Genomic DNA, 25006 nt, shown 5'->3' with positions numbered 1-25006 from the left:
ACAGGACAGCAGTCCCTGTAACCACCACCAGTTAAAAACAACCACAAAAAAGGCACCATTATTTTTAAAAATGTCTATGTTCTCTAGCCACCCTAAAGCCCAGGCTTTCCTGTTAAAAACAGATGGATGCTTGACACTATTTCGTGATCCTTTAGGCTCCCAAAATTGAACATTCCAAGGACTATTTTTATCTAAATTTGCTGAGTAAAGCAGTCCTTGTGCACAATTTGAAGATAAAGACTTTCCCTTTAAAAGATGGGCAGGCCCTAAACTGTGAGTTTAAAATAATTCTCCTGTTGTTATTAACATCTGAGAGCCTCGGCCCAGAATGGAAAACACAGGATTCTAGGGACTGTAACTAAGCAGGCATGTCTTTTCATTTTCTGTTTCAAAAACAGGGCGACTGAGGGCTGTGGACAGAAGGGAGATATGTTATGAAACAGGGGCCCTGACAGCCTTCTCCGGAGTGGTTTGAACCAGGCTCCGCCCACAGATTCTGTTTCTTTGTGAAGGTCGTTCCTGATCTGGGTGGGGTGAGAGAACTCTGCCTACATAAACTCCAGCGGGAAGCCAGCAGTTCTCTGCAGATTCAGGGAACGGAGAACAAGAATAAATTTGGAATAGAGGACTGTCATCAGCCTGCCTTCTAAGGAAAAGCTGGGAACATTGTCATTTTGCTCAGAAAACTAAGCTACGAATCAGCGTCTGCCAAAGGACTATTAACCGAGCAGAATGGGCTGCTTGCCCCTGCACTGACTTGAGCTCCATTTACCCAGCACAGCCAGTTCTTCCCTCTGTTGCTGAGTGGATCCGGAGCAGGATCAGGGACTACTGACTTGGCAGTTAAAGAAGGCAGGTCTGTACTGTTGGTCGGGTTATTTTTCTCTTCTGCAGGATGGCGATTGCCATCTTTATCCTGCGGCTGGTTGTCTGCGCTCTGGCTTTTCCCGTGTATGTGCTACACTTCCTGGGCCTGTGGAACTGGTTCTGCAAAAAATGGTTCCCCTACTTCATGGTGAAGTTTTCCGTGATGTACAATGAACAGATGGCAAGCAAGAAGCGGGAGCTCTTCAGTACCCTGCAGGAGTTTGCAGGCCCCTCTGGGAAGCTGTCCCTGCTGGAGGTGGGCTGTGGCACCGGGACCAACTTCAAGTTCTACCCACCGGGATGCAGGGTGACCTGTGTTGACCCCAACCCCAACTTTGAGAAGTTCTTGATCAAAAGCGTTGCTGAGAACCGGCATCTGCAGTTCGAGCAGTTTGTGGTGGCCGCTGGGGAAAACATGCATCAGGTGGCCGATGGCTCTGTGGATGTGGTGGTCTGTACCCTGGTGCTGTGCTCCGTGAAGAACCAGGAGCAGACCCTCCGCGAGGTGTGCAGGGTGCTGAGGCCGGTGAGTGCGCTTTCCTCCTGGGAGTGGGATCACATGCAGGCGAAGAATCACTTTTCAATTTACACCTCCTGGAAAGTCTGAAACTCTTTATTCTTGAATCTAATTTTCACATAGCACTTTTCTTAAAATTTATTTAAAATTAGTGCAAAGTGTTTTTATTCTGAACCAAGTTGAACATAAACCAGGGAAATCTCAACATCTGAATTTATTCTAAGGGAAAAGGATATTATGCCATCTCCAGCTCTATTTCTAATAGTGCAAATTCCTCAGGACAAAGAACTTGGAGACAGGGCTTAGTGGTGACAATACAAAATTATCTTTGGCTCACAAAGAGGCCAGTATCTAAGGAATGAGTGAAAAAGGACTAATCATCTAACCCTGAGGCTGGGTTCTTGTGCCCTAAGAGTGGGCACACTACTGATGGTGTCACTGGTCTCCCCACACCCCCGCAGGCAGTAACCATGTAGCAACACACATGTAATTCTTACAGGCATCATAGTCCTGGTAGTCTCCCTTCGCTCCCACAAAGCATCCTTTCTGCCAGACAGAGCCAGGAACTTTGTTACATTACCACTGGACTCTCACAACAGGCTTTTGAAGCAGGTATTATTATCTCCATGATGGGACAAAGACGCAGACTCAGAGAGACCAAGAACTTTGCCAGAAGTCACACAGCTAATCCTTCTGACTCTCATTAATGCAATTACTCTTTAAAAAAAAAAAAAAAGAAGAAGAAGATTGATTGATTTGAAAGAGTTACAGAGAGGCAGATGCAGAGAGAGAGAGAGAGAGAGATCTTCCTGGTTCACTCCCGAAATGGCTACAATGGCCAGAGCTCCGCCGATCCGAAGCTAGAAGCCAGGAACTTCCTTTGGGTCTCCCACACGGGTGCAAAGGCCCAAGGTCTTAGGCCATCTTTTACTGATTTCCCAGGCCATAGCAGAGCTGGAAGGGAAATGGAGCAGTCGGGACTTGAACCGGCCCCTGTATGGGATGCCGGCACTCCCACCCACTGGCGGTGGCTTTACCCACTACACCACAGCACAGCACCAGCCCCAGTGCGACTACTCTTACCACCACACCAAAGTGCTTTTCACGAAGGCTTTCCATCTCTCTGACTTCTATGTTGCTAGTCCTTTATTGGTTGTTCTACCCACCTCCTAAATACTAGGGTTCCTCCCTCTGCTCTCATTTCAATTACACACACTCTTAGCAATCTCACACTCCAGCCCTCATGTCCAGCTCTCTGCCTGACAGTTGCCTGGATGGCTCAGTCATCTCTGTCTAGCCTAGCACGGCTAACCCAGAGGGCAACACCAATCTCCTCAGCTCTGTCTGCCTTTATTTCCAGTCTCCTGCCCTATGCTATGAAAATTCTTTGTATTTAATCCAGAAATTACAAGTTTTCTATTCGTGAATGTAGATCCTACAGTTACCCATATAGCTTGGGGAACTCTATCACTAAACTTTGATCACTATGTCAAAATGCTGGCTGGAGTAGCTAAGGCCAGGGTAGCCAGAAGAGGCTTAGAGAAGTAGGAGAGTCAGCAGTATTTTTGGAAGTGACTGTTGGATCCCTGTCTCCCTTTGAGGCAGACAGGTGAATGGCTTACTTATTGCAAGTAAAAACATGTACTGTACCTATATGTGACCTAACAAGTTCATGGAAAATAGAATTAAAAAATAAGTTTAGGACTGAGCGTTGGCCTAGTGCTTATGACATGGGTTAAGACTCCTGTGTCCCATATTAGAGCGCCTGGTTTGAGTCCTGGCTTAGCTGCCAGACACAGCTTCCTGGTCATACATGACCTCAGTGACAGCAAGCAATGGCTTTAGTACTTGGGTCCCAGGCACCTACACTGAGTTTCTGGCTCCTGACTTCAGCCTCGCTCAGCCCTGGTTGTTGGGGCACTTGTGGGGTGAACCAGTGCATGGGAGTGCTGCCTCTTTGCCTCTCAAATAATTGTTAATAAAACATTTTTGAACCACAAAACTTGCAATGGTATATCCTCGTATTTATAGGACCATCCTAGAGGAAGCAATGGTTAATTCCTACATGGAAGACATCTGTTATACTTAGTATCCACCAACTGAATCAACTACCTAAGGACAGATGCTAGCATGGATTCATTAATACCTTTAATGAATTGCATTTTCTTTAATCATTTACATACTTGTGAGAAGAGTACAGAAAGTATCAAACATGGTCATTCAGTCCCAAAGGTGTGGATCAGACCTGCTGGCTAGAATCTAGCAGGTTTTCCCATGGCTTTGCAAGACAGTGCCTGGGACAATTTTCAGATGAATTAAAGGTTTATGGAAAAAGAAGTTTTTTTAAAAAAATTTAATAAATAGGCAGACAACAAAGTAGGAAAAACATTTGTCATATACATGGTCTTATGATAAAAATCCCTCACTAATACTAACCAAAAAGAAAAAAGCTAGCATCCCTATGAAAAAGTTGATATAGGCTATCAAGACAAATCAGGAAAGAAATTCAAATAAACAATAAGCCTGAGTAAAAGGTTTTTTATATATTAAGAATATTAAACATAGGCAACTTTTTGAAGATGAAAAGCCATCTTCACATCAGAACTGGCAAAGGGAAAAATATACAATGTTGACGAGGATTTATTGGATACGCACTTACATCCATTGCTAAGGTGAGTGTAAATGGGTACAATTTTTCCAAAAGGGAATTTGACGTCTATACCAAGAGTTCAAAACGGCACCCATCTTTTGACTCGCACTTCCACTTCTTAGAAAGTTACTTCTATGCAAATAACTGGAGACTGTCACTAAGATTTATGGATAGGGATGTTCACTGTGACAGTATTTATAGTAGAGAAAAAATGGAGATAGCCTAAATAAGAATGGTTGGGAAAGAGGTGGTATAAAATATTGTGTAAAGATTTTTTAAGTCATACTTTAGCAAAATAAAAAAAAATAAGTAAAATAAAGCAGGTTACAAAACAGAATGCATATGTGATCTTTCAAAAGTTCATAGGAGGCCGGCGCTGTGGTGCAGCGGGTAAAGCTGCTGACTGCAATGCCAGCATCTCATATGGGCACCATTCTTGTCCCGGCTGCTCCACTTCTGATCCAGCTCTCTGCTGTGGCCTGGGAAAGCAGTAGAAGATGGCACAAGTCCTTAGGCCACTGCACCCACGTGGGAGACCCGGAAGGAGCTCCTGGCTCCTGGTTTTGGATTGGCGCAGCTCCGGTCGTTGCAACGGCCACCAGGGAAGTGAACCAGCGGGTGGAAGACCTCTCTGTCCCTCTCTTTCTGTCTCTCTGCCGCTGCCTCTTCGTAACTCTGCCTTTCAAATAAAAACAAAAAATCTTTAAAAAACGTTCATAGAAAATATATATTATGAAAAAACTGTGCATAGATTTCAAAATTCATTTGTACCAAGGTTCTGAAGTTCCATATGCATTACAATTCTAGTTTTAAGGGAAAAACATACAAATTCACATTATGGCTGGCGCCACGGCTCACTAGGCTAATCCTCCACCTTGCGGCACCGGCACACCGGGTTCTAGTCCCGTTCTGGGAGCCGGATTCTGTCCCGGTTGCCCCCCTTCCAGGCCAGCTCTCTGCTATGGCCCGGGAAGGCAGTGGAGGATGGCCCAAGTGCTTGGGCCCTGAACCCGCATGGGAGACCAGGAGGAAGCACCTGGCTCCTGGCTTCAGATCAGCACAGCACATCGGCCATAGCGGCCAATTTGGTGGGTGAACCAACGGAAAGGAAGACCTTTCTCTCTGTGTGTCTCTCTCTCACTGTCTAAAAATCTGCCTGTCAAAAAAAAAAAAATCGTATTATACAAAATCTGAACTGTAGTCCATCATTAGGTGATGGGATGGTGGTTGATTTTTATCCTTTTCAACCGTTTCTGTATCTTCCCAATTTCCTAATGAACATATTGCTGAGGTAATGCTGCCAGCCACTCCAGCCAGAACGCCACTGAACGCACAGCCTGGTTTTTGACAGTTACAAGCTGTGAGATGTTGGGCGAGTTCTTTCTTTCTGTGACCCGGTCTCATCACATGTAAAAATAGGGATGAAAGTTAATGTGAGAAACACGAGGACATCTCTCACCACGCAGTAAATGCTTGATGTTGTAGCTGATACTATGTGCTTACTTCCGTGATGGGGCAATACACACGACGTACCTTAGATTGGCGGCTCCATATAAATGTGACCAAAATGGCGTCTGATGTCGTTGAAAGGTATCCGTGTCTTCTGTGAAGTTAGCCTCTAGGATCACCAACATCTGAAGCTTCAATTAACTTATAAATCTATTTCTTTCTTAAATCTAAAATCCTTGCATTGCGTCTCTTCTCTCTCAGGGAGGGGCGTTTTACTTCATGGAACACGTATCAGCTGAGCGTTCCACCTGGAATCACTTCTGGCAGCAGGTCCTGGATCCTGCCTGGTTCCTTCTGTTCGACGGCTGCGAACTTACCCGAGAGAGCTGGAAGGCCCTGGAGAGGGCCAGCTTCTCGAAGCTGAAGCTGCAGCACATTCAGGCCCCACTGTCCTGGGAGCTGGTGCGACCTCACATCTATGGGCATGCTGTGAAATAGGGCGGGCTGGCAGGAGAACGCCGAATGACTCAAGTGATTCGAGGCTTCGGTTTTACATTTAAAATATTAATAGGAAGAAAGAATAGCCTTGTTTCTGGGTAAAGTTGATTTTTATCCTTAAAAGTCTGCTATTTCCAAGTTAATCATTTTCTGTTGTCTGTCCACGAGTTAAAAGCAAAAAAGAACAAACAGCTTTGAGCTCGTTCTTCAGAAGAAACAGTGGGCATTCACAATTGAGTTCTATCATTACCCCCAAGCCTGACTTTATTAGTGACTTGATGTTTTTGCAAATTGTCTTATTTAAATTGTTACCCTGCTGCTGTTCATCTTACCCCCTCTTAAGAGCTTGGGGCTAAGACACAGTGAAATCACTCAAAAGAAGATTTGACAGGGGATCAGTGAACAGATCTTAACAAATCAGAAACTGAATAAACAAATACCAACTGAAACTCCAAGTCCAAATTGCAGAGATTTCTGAAAAAGAAATCTAAGCCGATTTGCTATAATTAGTGTCACTGGTCTGGCTTTCAGACTTAATGCATCAGGCTGCCGCACCCCATCCTGCCAGGATTTATTGCCTTTTGTTCCTGTGTCTCCACAGTTTGTGTTCTTGCATTCCCGTCCGCAATTCTTAAGATGAGGTTTGTACTTGACACGTTAATACAACCATAAAGTTATGTGAGGCAGTTCAGTTTCTTGGGTTCGTTTTTCTTATTATCTGGCACACACTTTGCTGAGTACAGCAGACTGGACAGAAGGAATGGGTTTACTGGGACCATGAGAGCCTTATGTAATTATGTAGACTCACATAAGTGCAACCATGGACCCCAAATCAAGCAATCAGTGAGTCCGCAAAGAAGTGGACTAGGGTTGTTTTTTTAGACAATTCTGATCCAATTCCACTCCTGTCCCAAGAATGTCTTTGTTCTTTGCAACTAAGGAGACCATGTACATCACCACAAGTGCTTTGCAAACAACTGTTAAGTTGGTCAGATGATTTCATAATAGGATTTGCTGCAATAGTTTGTATGTCTTTTAATAAATGTAATATATTTTCTGAGATTATTTTACACTATTTTAAATATCAAAGCAATTAATAAATTCACATTCATTTTAGAAATGGAAATAAAATAAATGGCTTATACCTTTGCCAGCTTGTTTCAGTTTTTCTAAATGTCTCTGGGAGGCCTTTCCTTCATCGTGGGAAATTAAGCTATTTGAGCAGATTTGCTTTCTTTCTACAGCCATGGGGCTGTCAGGCAGGAAGTTAGAAATTAGCCTATGTGTGTAAGAAGGGCCTAAGGAAACTGACATCTACAGCAGTCCAGCATCTGCACTTCAGACTCCTGCCCAGACCCTGATAACCTCCCAGGCAGCCCCGCCCCTTCTACTTGGCCTGGTAAACATCTTTGCTCTAAGGAGGGCATCCCAGAGAGAAAGAAGCCCCTTGGCTGACCCAGCAAGGCTTCCCCTGTCTGACAACCTCAGAGGTAAACTTGGAAAGGAATTTTTCATATTTGCACCCAACAAACACTTCCACCAGGCTCCCCATCCTTTGTCTAGGAGGGGAAGGGGGAGGGTAAAGAAACTCCCTAAAAACCAGGAGTCTAAACAGACTGTGCACTCAGCCCTCTGCTCTCTGCTGAGCCGCACACCTGGCCTGCCCAGCTGTCTTCTCTCCACTCAACCATGTAACCTCGCTCTCCCCCACTCTGAGTGACTGGGCACTTGGATGCCCTATTGTCAATAAAACCTTATTACTTAACTTTCTGTTTCACGCCTGAATTCTTTCTTGAGGGAAGACAAGAACCCCATGGCTTCCACGGCTCTTTTCTCCAGTGACACAACTGGACACACACCTAGTAGATTTTAGAAAAGGCAATCTTAGAAGGATCAAATGGAGTTTTGAAAAGTTCAAGTCTAAAGACCCCATCTGTAAAACGCACAAAGCAGAAGAAGAGAAAGTTGCCTCTTCTGTCTCCTAAACATGAGAATAGTTTCCTTTGCAGTGAAATGGAATACTTCTTTTAAAAAAAGATTTATCTGTTTGAATGGCAGAGTTAGAGAGAGAGGAAGAGACAGAGAGAGTGATCTTGCATCTGCTGAGTCACTACCCAAATGGCTGTTACTGCTGGGCTGGGCCAGCAGCTCACCTGGGTTTCCCACCTGTGTGGCAGGGGCCAAAGCACTTGGACCATCTTAGGCTGTTTTCCCAGGCATATCTGTAGGAAGCTGGATGGGAAGTGGAGCCGCCAGGACTTGAACTGGCACCCATATGGGATACCAGCTTTGCAGGCTACAGCTTAACTGGCTGTGCTACAACGCTGACACCTAGGTACTTTCTTATCAATTCCTTTTCGTTGAAGTGGTGTACCCTTGTTTTGCATAGAGGAAACTAAGTTGTAGAGAAATAAAAAACAACGTTTCCTACAGTCAATCGACAAATCACTGAGCAAGTCTTAGAAGGCCTGATTCCCCAAAATACAAAATCTGCCTTGATAATCCAGTCACTGTGCCTTAATACTGTCTTACTGCCCTTCTTCCCCAGGCTCAGAGAATATTGATTTTTTATCATTCTAAGAGCCCAAAAAGTGACCTAAGTCTGTGCAATAGAGAAAGGAGCTGGGGGTAGCGATGGCAAAATATGTCCAATGTCTTCTAGGTTGTGTTGGCTAGGATTTCTCTGTTGCAAATGACAGAATTCCCAAGACAAACAAGCTGAAGCAGAAAAAGGACATTATCGACTCTAATTGGTGAAAAGCAGAGGGGGCAGAAAGCCTCGGGCACAGACCGAGCATGGCACTACCACTAAGGTTATCAGAAGCCACACAATCTCTAGGGTCATGTTTGCTCTCTTCTCTGGCTGCTGGTTGCCTCATTACACAGCAAGTGGGCAGCGCAGTTCCAATCTTCTTTTTTCTTTTTTAAAGATTTATTTATTTATTTGAAAGGCAGAGTTACAGAGAGAGAGGGAGAACAGGGAAGACAGAGAGATTTTCAACATGTTGGTTCATTCCCCAAATAGCCTCAATGGCCAGTGCTGGGCTGACCTGAAGCCAGGATCTTCTTCCAGTCTCCCATGTGGGTGCAGGGGCCCAAGAACTTAGGCCATCTTCCACTGCTTTCCCAGGCACATTAGCAGAGAGCTGGATCGAACATGGAGTATCTGGGACTCGAACTGGCACCCATATGGGATGCTGGCACTGCAGGTGGCAGCTTTGCTCGCTATGCTACAGTGCCAGACCCAGTTCCAATCTTCTTGCTTCCAAAGTCCACGGGCAGGTTGAAAGATTATGTCCACCTTTGCAGAACCTCCAATGAGGGATGGCGTTCAGTACAGTGGTTAAACACCCATTTCCTATAGTGGAGTACCTGGATGTGAGTCTCCACTCCACTCCTGATTCCAGCTTTCTGCCAATGTGTACTCTGGGAGGTAGAAAGTGATGTTTCAAATACTTGGGTCCCTGCCACTCAGAGACCCGGGCTCTTGGTTTGGCATGGTCCAGCCCTGGCTGTTTTGGGCATTTGGAGAGTGAACCAGTGCAAGATCTCTGTCTGCCTGCATTTCAGATAAGTGAAAACAAATAAAAATGTTGTATAGAAAGCTTTTGATCATTTTAGTTTAAACATTTTACTATTGTGAGGTCAGGGTATATGGACAGCCAGGTGCTCAACCCAATGCAATTAAAAGATAACAGTCTTAAAACTCCGGGCTGGCACTGCGGCTCACTAGGCTAATCCTCCACCTGCAGCGCCGGCACACCGGGTTCTAGTCCAGGTTGGGGCGCCAGATTCTGTCCCGGTTGCCCCTCTTCCAGGCCAGCTCTCTGCTGTGGCCCGGGAAGGTAGTGGAGGATGGCCCAAGTCCTTGGGCCCTGCACCTGCATGGGAGACCAGGAGAAGCACCTGGCTCCTGGCTTCGGATCAGCGTGGTGTGTCAGCCGCAGCAGCCATTTGGGGAGTGAACCAATGGAAAAGGAAGACCTTTCTCTCTGTTTCTCTCTCTCACTGTCCACTCTGCCTGTCAAAACAAAAAACAAAAAAAAAAAACAAAAAAAAAAACCTCCAACCACAGTGATAAATTGAGTCTCATTTGGCTCAGACTGACAATACTGGGTTGTGAGCCCACGTCTGAACCTGTCCACGTGAGTAGATGGCAGGGATGAATTATGCCGACTGCAAGCACGGATCACAGAGTTGCATGCCTGGGGCTGAGCACTGGAGAGTTGTGTATCATCTAAGTGTGAAAGGGCCTGTGTCTGGGAAATGAGTTTGAAGTGGAGGCAGAGAAGTCACATGAAAAAAATGCTCGTTTATTCTAAGTGTGCTGCTGGAGTTTGATGAGATAGATTCTGTGCTGCGCAAGATCACAGAATACAGTGCTGTACACTGGCATTTCAGTGGGATGACTGTATACAGCAAGGGAAATAAGACAAAATGAAATACCTGGCTCCGGCATCAAAGTGGCCTATGTTAAGCCTCGCTGTATTGAAGGGGTTAAAATCTCCATGTGCTGGGCCGGCGCCGCGGCTCAATAGGCTAATCCTCCACCTAGCGGCGCCGGCACACCGGGTTCTAGTCCCGGTCGGGGCGTCGGATTCTGTCCCGGTTGCCCCACTTCCAGGCCAGCTCTCTGCTGTGGCCCCGGGAGTGCAGTGGAGGATGGCCCAAGTCCTTGGGCCCTGCACCCCATGGGAGACCAGGAGAAGCACCTGGCTCCTGGCTTCGGATCAGCGCGGTACGCCGGCTGTGGTGGCCATTGGAGGATGAACCAACGGCAAAAATGAAGACCTTTCTCTCTGTCTCTCTCTCTCTCACTGTCCAATTTGCCTGTTCAAAAATTTTAAAAAAAAATCTCCATGTGCTATTCTGGCACATTGATTAGGCTAAATGCACAAAAAACAGGAGGTTCGAGAAGATAACTTTTAACTTTGTGCTGTTAAAAGCAGAGGATGCGCCGGCCGCAGCGCGCCTACCGCGGCGGCCATTGGAGGGTGAACCAACGGCAAAGGAAGACCTTTCTCTCTGTCTCTCTCTCACTGTCCACTCCGCCTGTCAAAAAAAAAAAAAAAAAAAAAAGCAGAGGATGAAACCCCCATGTGAAAGGTGCTCTTTCTAGGCTAGAAAGACGCAATATCTATCATCAAGGACAAAAGAGTTGAGGTCAAAGTGTTACCCGAGAAGCAAAAGGGTCCTTGTCTTCACGCAAGAAAGAATTCAGGCATGAGACACAGAGTAGTGGAAAGCAAAATGGCAAGGTTTATTAGGGAAGGGACATCCGTAAGAACGGATGGGCACCTCTCCAGACAGGACCTGAGAGAGAATGTGCAGTTTATAGTTAGGCTGGGGTTTTTAAGGGGATGGATCTTGCCTTCCCGCCTCTTCTCCTTCCCCTCCTCCTGATGAAAGGACTTGTTGGATGTAAATACAAAAAATTCCTTTCTGAGTTTTTCCCAGGGAGTTATCAGACAGGGAAAGCCTGGCTGGCGTCACCCCGCTGCAGAGGAAGGATGGTTATTGTGTAGGAGGGGCAGGAGGCCCTGGAAGGTCATCAGGACGTATGAAGTGCAGATACTGGGCTGCACCTGGAAGGTTAGCAGTGGATGCTGGACCTAGATGTCCATTCCTTAGGCCTTTGTCACACACACATAAGCTCATTTCTGACTTCCTACCTAACAAAAGGAATTCTGTACAAACAGCTCTGCTTACATGAACCCTTAGCTTCTTAATTAATTACCCTAGCCCTTTGCCTTACCACATTTTCAGTTGATTACTCTAGTTTGAATGTGGTATACAATAAGTGACATCATCTGCTTCTTCAGGACCTCGTTTCTCAGGACGGCTTCTGTTAAACTGCCACAGTTTAATTCTCGTAAGAGGGGGAAGGTGAGTCTTTCTGCCTCCGTGGTATCACCCTGTTTAGCCTCAGTTTTCTGATCTGTAAATGGGGACACTATCTTCCCAAAGGTTACAGGGAGAAGTATGTGGCTGTGCTTGGGAAAGACCCCTGAATATGCCAGACACGATCCTTGCCCTCATGCAGCACCCAGTTGTGCCAAAGCCCCGTCTCCAAGGAAGAAGCAGGAAGAAGAGATCAGAGGAAACCTCATGGAAGTGACTTCTGAGCTGAATTCCAAAGAGTGAATAAAGAGTATTTCAGACTAAGAAACAGCTGGTGCCTCAGCCCAATAAGAGGAAACACGGTATGTTCAAAAAACAGAGCAAGTAGGCAGGGCTGGGCACCAGAGCTTGAAGGGTAGGCTCTGAGATGGCTACTACTTTGTTTCCAACAGCTTCTTTCTAAATCTTATAAAGACTCTGGACTCATGAGCCCAACACTTACTTTAATCACTAGCAACAGCAATAAAAGGACACAGTGAAAAATCTTATACTTATGTTCTGAAACATTTTGTTCCTAAGGGTTTTAATATTCTAATTGTTTCCTCTGAATTACTACATATTTCATACTTAACTAGCAAGTGAAGCCAAGATTACATAATAGTTCCTGTTGTATTCTTGACCCTTTGGTGTTGCTTTGGAAAACATAGAACTTAACATAACTAAGATCGAATTCTTGTTTATCTGTTGATGCAATCAATGGTGCAATGAATCAGGGCAGGCTAATGTCAACAAAAGCAAATGGAAAAACTTTCCCTGAGTGCTACTTCATCTGAAAACACAAAACAAAGCTACGTAAAAGAATGCCAAGAATTCCTTGTTGAACTGTGAGACCATGGGTGAGGGTCAGGCTCAGGGCAGAGGTCATGTTAACCAAAGGCAAAGGAAGTAACAGAGCGGTCAGTGTCCCCAGTTTCTAGCTCAGTTACAATAGCACAGTAATATGACAATCAAGCAAAGTATTGTTTTGTTTCTAAAGGAAGCTATTTGAGAATCTGTAAGGAACTACCTGGGGAACATGCATGTGAACATACGCGTGAACTGGGAAAACTACCATTCAGAATTTACCATTTGTTAAAATAAACATCACAGTGTCTACCCCAGGCTGTATCCTTTAAGATATACCTGTCACTGGGGCCCGGCACTGTGGTGTGCTGTGAGAGGCCCTGCCTGCAGCGCCCGCATCCCATGTGGGCACCAATTCCTGTCCTGGCTGCACCACTTCCAATCCAGCTCCCTACTAATGGCCTGGCAAAACCAGCGGAAATGGTCCAAGTCCTTGAGTTCCTGCCACTCATGGGGGAGACCTGGAAGAAGCTCCTTGCTCCTGGCTTCAGCCTGGCCCAGCTATGGCCATTAAGGCCAACTGGGGAGCGAAACAGTAAATGGAAGATCTCTGTCTTTGTCAGTCTCTCCCTCTCTCTGTAAACCTGACTTCCAAATAAATAAATAAATCTAAAAAAAAAAAAGACGTATCTGACACTGATGTCAACTTGTTCCTTGCGGGAATCCTTTTATTCCATGACTCTAGCAATAAAAACAATTTCCATTTATTAAGTGCCTTCCATAGGCCAGGCACTAACTTTTTAAATAATTTGTTCATATAATAGCCAGAACTCTACGAGGCAGGTAGAATTATCGCCATCTACCAAATGAGAAAACAGATTCAGGACGGCTGTAACACCCATGCGAGGCCACTGTAAGTGGCGACACCAGCATCCCTCATTGTTTGCCTGACTAGCCTTCACTGCTTCTCGGGGTGATCTTCTGAGTCCAAGACCTCGCTGTATTGGTCTCGTTTTCCCTCTGCCATCTCCTAGGAGTGCCCTAGGATGACTCACTTGCTCATCCCACTTTGTTCAATCCCTTGAACACTTCTGCTCACACCACCTGTGTGAGGAAGAGTCCTGGACCTCCTACTTTTTTGCCAGTCCAATGACTTCTAGAATTCAGCACGTCAAAACCAGAATTCACTGTCTCCCTCCCTAAGCTAGCAACACTTTCTAACTTCCCCATGATATGATTATTTCTCTTTATGGATAAAATGGCTCCTCTTCCATAAAGCATTCTCTATTTCTTTTTTGTTTGTTTGGTTGGTTTTTTTTTTTAACTTTTATTTAATAAATATAAATTTCCAAAGCACAGCTTATGGATTACAATGGCTTCCCCCCCCCCCCATAACTTCCCTCCCACCCACAACCCTCCCATCCCCCACTCCCTCTCCCCTTCCATTCACATCAAGATTCATTTTCAATTATCTTTATATACAGAAGATCAATTTAGTATATATTAAGTAGAGATTTCAACAGTTTGCACCCACACAGAAACACAAAGTGAAACATACTGTTTGAGTACTAGTTATAGCATTAAATCACAATGTACAGCACATTAAGGACAGAGATCCTACATGAGGAATAAGTGCATAGTGACTCCTATTGTTGACTTAACAAATTGACACTCTTGTTTATGGCATCAGTAGTCACCCTAGGCTCTTGCCATGAGTAAAGCATTCTCTATTTCAAAAAGCTTTTTCTTTGAGACATCTCTGAGCATTCACTAGTACCCAGGGGTGTGGTTTCCCACTGCCAATCTCTTCCTCCTTTCTTCTGCATGCCAAAACCCAGTGCTTACTATATAGCAGTACTCATGAATTATCTATTAATTAAGTCTTGCCTCTTGTCCCTACTTCTCAGTCTGTCTTTTCACCTCCATTTCTACTGTCATCTCTTATGCTGAAAACTAGTGTGTGGGGGCCAGCGGGCGTTGTGGTGTAGTGGGTGAAGCCACTGCCCACAGTGTCGTCATCCCATATGGGTGCTGGTTCGAGTCCAGCTGCTTCACTTCCTATCTCGCCTCTCTGCTATGGCCTGGGAAAGCAGTAGAAGATGGCCCAAGTCCTTGGGCCTCTGCACTCTCGTGGGAGACCTAGAAGAAGCTCCAGGCTCTTGGCTTCAAATCGGCACAGCTCCAGCTGTTGTGGCCATTTGGGGAGTGAACCAGCAGATGGAAGACCTCTCTCTCTCTCTCTCTCTCTCTGCCTCTGTAACTCCACCTTTCAAATAAATAAATAAGTTTTTGGGGGGGAAAAAAACTGGTGCATGGATGATCATATTTATAGGTTGTCTGGTGATGGTTGCAAAAACAAATCATGTATGTTTGTTTCCTGTCAATGGATATGACAGGATGTGGATGTGACAGTAAAATAGCGCAAAGGTGATGGGAAGATACTAAGTCTGAAAGTAATCACAGAAAAACACTTCTGCAATTGACTAAACTTTTTAAAACTAATTTGATACAGAATGCGAGAGGAAGAGTGAGGGGGAGAGGGAAGAAGAGAGAGAACGAGAGCTGCCATTTGCAGGTTCAGTCCCCAAATTCTGTATGGTCAGAGCTGGGCCAAGGCCAAAGAGAGGAGACAAGAAGTTAATTCAGAACACACAAGACCCCAAATAGCTAAAGCAAAGCCATAGGCATCACAACACCAGATTTCAAGGCATACTACAGGGCAAAAAACAAAAAACAAAGTGCCTGGCTTAAGTCCTGGCTACTCTGCTTCTGATTCAGCTTCCTGCTAATGTGTATCCTATGAGACAGCAGCAACGGCTCAGGTATTTGAGTCCCTGCCACCCATGTGGGAGACCTGGATGGAGTTCTAGGCTCCTGGCTGTGGCCTGGCCCAGCTCAGGCTATTGCAAGCATTTGGGGAGCGAACCAGCAGATAGAATCTCTCTCTCTCTCTCTCTCTCTCTCTCTCTCTCTCTCTCTCCTTCCCTCTGTCTCTATCTGTGTGTGTGTGTCTTTCAGACAAACATTTGAATCCAAGCTCATCACTGCACCTAATACTTCATTAACTCCACAAAGACCAACATCTCCTAGGATTGTCGTGAGGATGAAATGAGATAAATACAGACGGTGCTTTGTAGGCCATAAAATTGTTAAGATGAGCAAGAGCTTCTCTGCTTGGCTTATTACTCTGGTCATGGCCTGCCTCCTTAAGCATTTGTAAGAAGAAAAGGAAACTAATTTCTCAATCAGAAAAGGTATTTTACTTCTACAAATAAAAGCTCTGGAATTCCAATCATCTGAATTGTTATAAGCTGTCATGTTTTCTGAATATTGGGTATATTTTTAAAAGAAGCTCCCACAAGACAGTCTGTAGGCAGATGTCTGCCCTACCAGTTAGGACACCTGCCTCCCACGTGGAGTAACTGGGTTTGATACTTGGCTCTGGCTCCTGACTCTAGCATCCAGGTAATGTGGACCATTGGAAGCAGCAGGTGATGGCTCAAGTAGCTGGATTCCTGCCACCTACATGGGAGACCTGGACTGAGTTCCCAGTTTCCAGCTTCAGACTGGCCCAGTGCTAGTTGTTGCAAGTATTTGGGAAGTGAACAAATATGAGAATTCTCTCTCTCTCTCTCTCTCTCTCTCTCTCTGCCTGTCTCTCTGTCTCTATCTCTCTGTATGTCTATTTCTCTCTGCCTCTCAAACTGAAGAAGAAAATAGTTTGACAAAGCTCTCATTTTTGCACCTAACAAAAAACTCAGCATCTCATGAGATGTTTTGCTTTATTTGCTGCAAATAACTTCCTCATAGAGTGCCTGTGGATGTAGACATGGTTTTCCTAAATCAAAATCTAATCTTCACTCCCATCTTACCTGGTAAGCTAAGTAGCGGGTATTAGGGCTATAAAAGAAGCATTTCTTGTGCAAATTCTATCTCACCTCTCAGGTTATGGGAACAGATTATTAACTCTAATCCCAGAAGAAGCGCTTTTTCAATCTTATTGTTCACTAAAACTTGGAAATGAGGAAATATAAAAACCTTATTTTAAAAGAAAAGGTTGAAATTTTTTTTTTTTTTTTTGACAGGCAGACTTAGACAGTGAGAGAGAGACAGAGAGAAAGGTCTTCCTTGTGCCATTGGTTCACCCCTCAATGGCCGCTGGGCCGGCGCACCGCACTGATCTGAAGCCAGGAGCCAGGTGCTTCCTCCTGGTCTCCCATGCAGGTGCAGGGCCCGAGGACTTGGGCCATCCTCCACTGCACTCCCGGGCCACAGCAGAGAGCTGGACTGGAAGAGGAGCAACCGGGACAGAATCTGGCGCTCCAACTGGGACTAGAACCTGGGGTGCCGGCACCGCAGGTGGAGGATTAGCCTAGTGAGTCGCAGCGCCGGCCAAGGTTGAAATATTAAAATAAGTATCTATACATTTATATATTTATAAATATACATATGCTATATATCACGCTGCTTGTCAATGCATACAAGCCCATACACTTACTTAAATGGGAAGAAACACTGGAGAGAGTACACAGGAATCTATTATTAAATTGTCAGCCCACATTTTTGCTATGGTGTCTTTATTTTCTTCCCTTTATTTTTTTTTTAAGCTGTCAATAGAGGACAGGGAGACCTGGCACCCCTGGTTCACTCCCCAAATGCCATGATGTCCAGGACTGGATGCGACAGAAGCTGGGAGCCCGGAATGCAATCCAAGTCTCCCATGTGGGTAGCACGAACCAAATTACTTGAGCCATCACTGCTGCCTCTCAGGGTCTGAATTAGCTGCAAGCTGGTATCAGCAGCTGGAGACACCTATTGAACCCAGGTATCGTGCCCTGGAACACAATCATGAGCATCTTAAATTAGGCTAAACACCTGCTCCTGCTGTATCTTACGTCCCTATCATTCATTGAACACTAATTTGTGTCCTGCTATAACAAAGTTGTTCCAGGTTCAAGTAACTTTTTCTGCCCCAGCTTTGAAATCAAGCATTTCTTCAAGGAGTCCTGATTCATTTGCGTGCAGGATGGTGTTTAGTGACCAACTTCTAGATACTAGAAGTGCTCACTGCTACTAGAGTATCATTACAGCTGAAGCCCTTTCAGTAGACAGGAATTAAATCTATCTGCATAACTGTATATTTCTGATCCTGTATAAATATCTGTATTTAAACCATGGGTTTGAAGTGATATCTCCAACTGAAGTTCATTCTAGGCTTCCTCCTTTTATTTCATTTTTAAAAGATTTATTTATTTAGAAGACAAGAGTTTCAGAGAGAGAGAGACAGAGAGAAAGAGATCTTCCATGGGGCCAGCGGTTTGGTGCAGCAGGTAAAGCCCAGCCTGCAGTGCAGCATCCCATAAGGGCACTGGGTTTGAGTCCCAGATGCTCTACTTCCAGTCTAGCTCTCTGCTATGGCCTGGGAAAGCAGTAGAAGATGGCCCAAGTTCTTGGGCCCCTGCACCCACGTGGGAGACCCAGAAGAAGCTCCTGGCTTCTGGTCAGCACAGCTCCAGACATTGCGACCATCTAGGAAGTGAATCAGTGGACGGAAGACTTCTCTCTCTGCCTCTGCCTCTCTTTAACTCTGCCTTTCAAATAAATAAATAAATCTTAAAAAGAAGAAGGAGAAGGAGAAGGAGAAGGAGAAGGAGGAGGAGGAGGAGGAGGAGGAGGAGGAGGAGGAGGAGGAGGAGAAGGAGAAGAAGAAGAAGAAGAAGAAGAAGAAGAAGAAGAAGAAGAAGAAGAAGAAGAAGAAGAAGAAGAAGAAAGAAAGAAAGAAAGAAAGAAAGGAAGAGCTCTTCCATCTGATTGTTCACTTCCCAAAGGGCCACAACAGCTGAGGCTGGGCCAGGTTGAAGCCAGGAAACTAGAACTCCATCTGGGTCTCCTACTTGAGTGGCAGGGGCCCAAGAACTCAGGTTATCCTCTTCTGCTTTCCCAGGCTCATTTGCAGGGAACTGGATCAGAAATGGAGTGGCTGGGACACAAACTGGCGCACCTATGGGATTCCAGCATTGCGGGCAGCACGGTACCTCCCTGCTCCACAACACCAGCCATGGCCTCCTTCTTTTTGTATTTGGGTTCCCTTCTCTGACTGTGCTCCCCTAACCTAAATATATTTATCTATTTATTTTTTGCTGACCCAACAGAAAGCAGTTTATTCAAAATACAACATTGGTTTTAATTATGCATGCTAATAATATTTTTATATAATGTATACTTTTATATATTTTTAAACTTCTGTATCTAACTTCATGTTAATAGAAAACTTTTATTTAATAAATATAAATTTCCAAAGTACAACTTTTGGATTATAGAGGTTCTTCCCCCCATAACTACCCTCCCACCTGCAAACCATCCCACCTCCTACTCCCACTCCCATCCCATTCTTCATTTAGATTCATTTTTAATTATCTTTATATACAGAAGATCAACTCTATACTGAGTAAAGATTTCAACAGATTGCACCCACACAGACACACAAAGTATAAAGTACTGTTTGAAGACTATTTTTACCATTAATTCTCATAGTACAACACATTAAGGACAGAGATCCTACATGGGGAGTAAGTACACAGTGACTCCCATTGTTGATTTAACAATTGGCACTCTTATTTATGACGTCAATAATCACCCGAGGCTCTTGTCATGAGCTGCCAAAGCTATGGAAGCCTCTTGAGTTCACCAATTCTGATCTTATTTAGACAAGGCCATAATCAAAGTGGAAGTTCTCTCCTCCCTTCAGAAAAAGGTACCTCCTTCTTTGATGGCCCCTTCTTTCCATAATGTAAATATATTTAATGATCACTTAATCTGTAATACACAAAAACTGGTTTCAGAATTTCTCTGTGAGATACAAGACTGATATCATGAGTTAAATATTGTTTAGGGGTCTTTGTGTCAGAGAGTATACAGTCAAAATACTGTGTTCAGACATCATCTGGAATGAAAACATTATGTTTACAAAAAACTTATATGTAGGGTTTATAGCAGCATTAATAATAACCAATAAATACATACAACCCAAACATTCATCTACTGATGAATGAGGAAACAGAATGCAAGTATACAATAGATTTTTTATTCCTATAAAAAAGAATAAAATACTGATACATGCCATAAAACATATGAGTCTCAAAACCATTATGCTAAATAGAAGCCTGTCACAAAAGATCACATATTTTATTATTCCAGGTATCTGAAATGTTCTGAACAGGTGAATCTCCAGACACAGACAATAGAGTAGTGGTTGCCTAGGCCTTGGAGACAGTGGGGGAGAATTAGGGCTGACTGCTAATGGGTACACCATCTTGTGTTACAGAATGATGAAGAATGTTTATAATAGGTTGTGCCAACAGGCACCCAGCTCTGTGAATATACCAAAATTATTGAATTCCATACCTGAGGTAAATTTTATAATTAATTTATTTTATAAAAAGACACTTGAAAAAAGCTAATTGGGTTTTTTTTTCCCCTTCAGACCAGGGTACTTAGTATTCATTTGGAAAACATTTAGGCATTTTTGTGGTTTTACATTTTTAGATTTTCCCCCAGTTTGTCATTTTATGTAGAGTATTATTTTATGTTAAAATTTTACATGGTTCCAGAACTTGAAACTATATAAACAGTACATTAAAATTGCATCACTCAAAATTTAATTAATTAAATTTTAAAAGGATAAAAACACCTGGCTCCTGCCATCGGAACAGCGCGGTGCGCCGGCCGCAGCGCGCTACCGCGGCGGCCATTAGAGGGTGAACCAACGGCAAAAGGAAGACCTTTCTCTCTGTCTCTCTCTCTCTCTCTCACTGTCCACTCTGCCTGTCAAAAATTAAAAAAATAAAAAAAAAAAGGATAAAAACATTTGAAGGGACACAAACAAGTGCTGTGCACCAGGAGAGTCCAAGCCTTATCACTTTTTTTTTTTTTTTTTTTTTTTACAGGCAGAGTGGACAGTGAGAGAGAGAGAGACAGAGAGAAAGGTCTTCCTTTTTGCTGTTGGTTCATCCTCCAATGGCCGCCGCGGTAGGCGCGCTGCGGCCAGCGCACTGTGCTGATCCGAAGCCAGGAGCCAGGTGCTTCTCCTGGTCTCCCATGGGGTGCAGGGCCCAAGCACTTGGGCCATCCTCCACTGCACTCCCTGGCCACAGCAGAGAGCTGGCCTGGAAGAGGGGCAACCGGGACAAAATCCGGCGCCCCGACCGGGACTAGAACCCGGGGTGCCGGCGCCGCAAGGCAGAGGATTAGCCTACCGAGCCGCAGCGCCAGCCACCCTTATCATTTCTTGTCATATGTACCCATGGCCCTTCTGGTTATCTCAAAATTACTTTGTCATTTCCCATGTTCTTCCTCTTCTCTCAGTCCCTCTTTTATTTCGTGCATCTTCAATTACACACCTGCCCCTTGTGTTCATCGGCAAACTGCTGTCTTCAATTTAGATTTGCCTCAATTGGAAATACCGGATGGAGTTCTGATCCATCCTTTCCAGGAACTTCTTGCATAAGCCAATGGCAGAGCAGTTCTAACAGTTCCCATTAGATGCTTATTTGGGGGCTTCTCTTCAAAAGAAACCTAATTTTCAAAATTGGTACTCACGTAGCATCTTTCCAGGAAACAGAAGCCTTCCAACTTCTATTCAACAAATCAGGTAACATGAGTAAAGAATAATTTCTTTAAAAAAAAAAAATGCATCACTCCACTCTCCTCCCTTAAACCAAAGAGGACAAATCCCACTAGATTCTGACTTATGCTTCCTAAGTTTCTTGTTGCAAAAAATAAAGATACCTATGTTTGTTCTTATTTACCCTTCCTTTCTAAAACGTAATATATCCTGGAAATCACTTCATAGAGATCTTCCTCGGACCATGTTACAGCTGCACTGTCCTCCACTCCATGGCTGTCACCGTAGCTTATTTAGCATTGTCATATATGACGGTGTATGGGTTGGAAACCTTACACTGCTACATATTCTGCTTTCATATTCTGGAGGTATATCTTCAGGGTAGAGTCCTAGGAGAGGGACTATTGGATCCAAGGTAAATTCAGGTGTTTAGATTTTGTTAGATAGCGCCACATTTCTCCAGTCTGCACACAATGTGTTGTCAGACTTTCGATGAATCTGATAACATTTTATATGCAGACTGGGGAAATAGGGCAGGATTGGAATATATCCCCAGAATCAGGAAAGGCTTCAGAGCCAAGGGATCATACAGGGAAGGCTCCAGGAATAGAAATCACTCTTTCAGCAGAGGAGGTAAGTCACAGACAAATGGGACTATCCTGAGTGTCCTTTGAAACCTAGAGTGCACAGACAGCTTGTTGTCCCTTTTTCTCCTTCATTCCGATCTTCCAACAAGCCTGCCATTCCGCACTGTTCTCACCATGGCTCTGTAGGACCACGTTGGTGCCTCCCTGAGGGTCCCATTACCTTGCACGTATTTGCTTTCCTTACTTTCCCAGTGTTACTGATGTGGTAGGCAGGATAATCCCTGCTCATCCCCACCCCCAGAGATGGCCACATCCGAGTTCCCTGGGCCTGGCCAGCACCCCCTTCGTCCACGTGATCACAGCAGCGCTGTGCTGGGGCTGCCCCACGCAACACAGGTGTGTGTTCAGGGATGACACACATTAGCTTGAAGCTGCAGTAACTGGCAAATGCTGCCAATCAGGACTTCTTGCCTGCAGGGTCAGATATTTTGGAATCAAGGCCAATCAGTAAGCAAGACGATGTTATGTGCCTCCTGGAGGTACACACCAAGAAGCACACATCCCTTTTGTGGCCTGCACGCTAACATACACAACGGCCATCTATTGAGAAAGCAGGAGGAAAAAAACTAAATTGAAAGCCATCCTGCAAAATTCCTGGTTTGCACAGAGAGAAAAGCATGGTCATGAGACACAGAGACCAAGGTGATATTTCAGATTCAAGGAGGCTAATGAGACCCAACCACTAAATGCACCATGTGATCCAGACTGGATTCTAGACCGGGGGAACAGATACACGTGATACATACATCGATAAATATCATACATATATGTATCTGCATGTATACATATATATATTGCTGAGGACATTGTTGGGAAAACTGATGAATTGGGAATAAAATCTTCAATTTGAGTGACAGCATGGTATCAGTTAATTTCCTAATTTTGATCATTTGACTATGGTTCTATAAGAGAATGCCCCATATAGAGATAGTGGCATACCAGGAAAGAAGGAGGCAGGGAGAGAGGAGGGAAGGAAAAACAATTAACAAAGGGGAATCTGGGTGCCAGATATGTTTTTCTTCTCACTACCATCAGTGCTTTGCTTTGGGTTGAGACAAAGTTCTCTACCAATGTTTTGGGTAACTTTCTGCAAGCATGAAATTAATTAGAAATTAAGTCTGACGGAAAGAAAAACACGAACACAGCCTTTCCCGACCTCTTCCCGAGACCCATGTGGTCGCACACCGGAGCGAGGCCGTGGGCAGGAACTTCTCAGGGGGGCTGCAGAACCAACACCGGGGCGGGGTCCCACACGCACGCGCAGGAGCCACGAGGCCCCAGTACTTACCCCGCCTCCCCGCGCCAGGCTGCCGGCCCTCGGATTGGCTGTGGGCGTGGTGACGCAATAGCCTTGTCCCCAGGAGGTTCATTCATACTTACAGAAGTATGCCGGAAGGAAGGAGGGATCCACCGACGAGAGGGAGGGGAGGAGGGGGGAGGGAAGGGGAGGGGCGGGAGGGGAGGGGAGGAAGGAAGGGAAGGAGAGGAGGGGAGGGGAAGGGAGGAGAGAAGGGGAGGGGAAGGAAAGGGGAGAGTAAGGAGAGGGAGGGGAAGGGGAGAGGAGAAGAGGGGAGGGGAGGGGAAGGAAAGGGAGGGGAGGAAGGAAGGGAAGGAGAGGAGGGGGGAGGGGAGGAAGGAAGGGAAGGAGAGGAGAGGAGGGGAAGGGAGGAGAGGAGAAGGGGAGGGGAGGGGAAGGAAAGGGCAGAGTAAGGGGAGGGAGGGGAGGGGAGAGGAGAAGAGGGGAGGGGAGGGGAAGGAAAGGGGCCGGGAGGAGGGGAAAGGAAGGGGAGGGGAGGGGAGGGGGGAGGGAGGGGAGGAGAGGGGAGGGAAAAAATTAAACTGGGATCTGTGTGCCAGATTTTTTTTCTTACGACCTTCAGTATTTGTTTCGGTCTTAGACATACAGTTCCTCGTACGGTTTTGGGTAATTTTCTCTCAGTCGGAAATTGAAAAATACAGGAAGTGACCACCACCTGTCCTCGGCCATCATCCCGAGGACCACATGGCTGCGCGCAGGAACTTCCCAGGCGGCGAGGTCGAGGTCGGAGCCAACGCCGTGGTAGCGGGGACACTCACCCCAGGAGCCCTGAGGCGCTCAGCGCGGGAGGCGCGAGCTCTGCGCCTGCCCCAGCGCCTGCCCCAGCGCCTGCCCCAGCGCCTGCCCCTTGGTTACTTTCTAAATGCTGCCGTGCAAGCCAGTCTGCGGCCCACCTGCTGCTGCTGGTGAGTTGCAAGCTGGGTCAGTTGGAACCTTGGCCAGTACCAGTTGGCCGCTCCCTGTAAGGCACGCGTTTCTGGGCTTTTCTATCGCCTTAGTTGTCCTGGCCTTGGCTGGCTGTTCTGGTCTACGAGGCTGAGAACGCCAGGAGAGGGCAGCAGGTGTTGGGGTATTGCAATGGTGTTGTGCTGTTAACACCTACTGGGGTACTCAGATAGACACTGCATTTGAATTTGAATCAAAAATAGTGGGCTGCCTGGATAATTCACTGCTGCTAAAGGCGCTTTGTTTATGGTTTCTCTTGGAATCTTCATCCTGGATAGACAAGGAAGATTATATCCATTGTCCAGCCTGGCCCCAGACACAATGTGTATCTGAATGACTAAAATGCCCCGCACAATTCTGCAAGAATTGATCATTCTCCCATTACCTGTAGGTCTGGAAGTATTTTAGCCTGTGGTTCGATTGCCATCATTTTTTAAAATGACACCTTGTAAATGAAATGCTGTGTTCTTAACCTCCTAAGGACCTCTCAGCAGTGAAAGAGTAAGAACATTCTGGTATGTGTTAATATTTACTCTGTATTCGTAGACTCTGATTATCATTTCCTTTCTCTGCATATTTTTTCTTATATCTTCCTACCAAAGGGGGGAAAAAAAAACCCTGTCATGAAAAACATGAAGGAAAGACTGTTGTTTATCGCAATGGGACAGACAGGCACACCTAGCAAGCCAAGACAAAAGAACACAAAATCAACAACGTATTGGGAGAGTGTGAATTGATTCTTTTCAATGAGTCACAGCGATGATATGGATCTAATTTTGAGATAATTGTCCTCAGGTATCCAGTGGTC

General features: G+C 45.2%; 1 protein-coding gene across 2 annotated transcripts in view; it reads left to right on the top strand.

The window, feature by feature from the left end:
* The first annotated feature begins 473 nt into the window (after window positions 1-473).
* Window positions 474-25006, top strand: part of TMT1A (thiol methyltransferase 1A) — a 55819-nt gene continuing 31286 nt past the window's right edge. Inside the window, exons 1-2 of one of the 2 annotated variants that reach the window (XM_062203669.1) lie at window positions 491-1393; window positions 5745-7130. In XM_062203669.1, coding sequence (XP_062059653.1) covers window positions 896-1393; window positions 5745-5981 — 735 coding nt within the window. In that variant the 5' untranslated portion in view covers window positions 491-895 and the 3' untranslated portion in view covers window positions 5982-7130. Of the gene's footprint in view, window positions 1394-5744; window positions 7131-25006 lie in introns of those variants that run through there. The other variant, XM_062203671.1, reaches the window with a different exon arrangement.

The sequence above is a fragment of the Lepus europaeus genome, chromosome 10, assembly GCF_033115175.1.
Source record: "Lepus europaeus isolate LE1 chromosome 10, mLepTim1.pri, whole genome shotgun sequence".
In the NCBI taxonomy this organism is placed as follows: domain Eukaryota; kingdom Metazoa; phylum Chordata; class Mammalia; order Lagomorpha; family Leporidae; genus Lepus; species Lepus europaeus.
The sequence above is the reverse complement of the archived record's forward strand: the minus strand, read 5'-3'. Positions and strand labels throughout refer to the sequence as shown.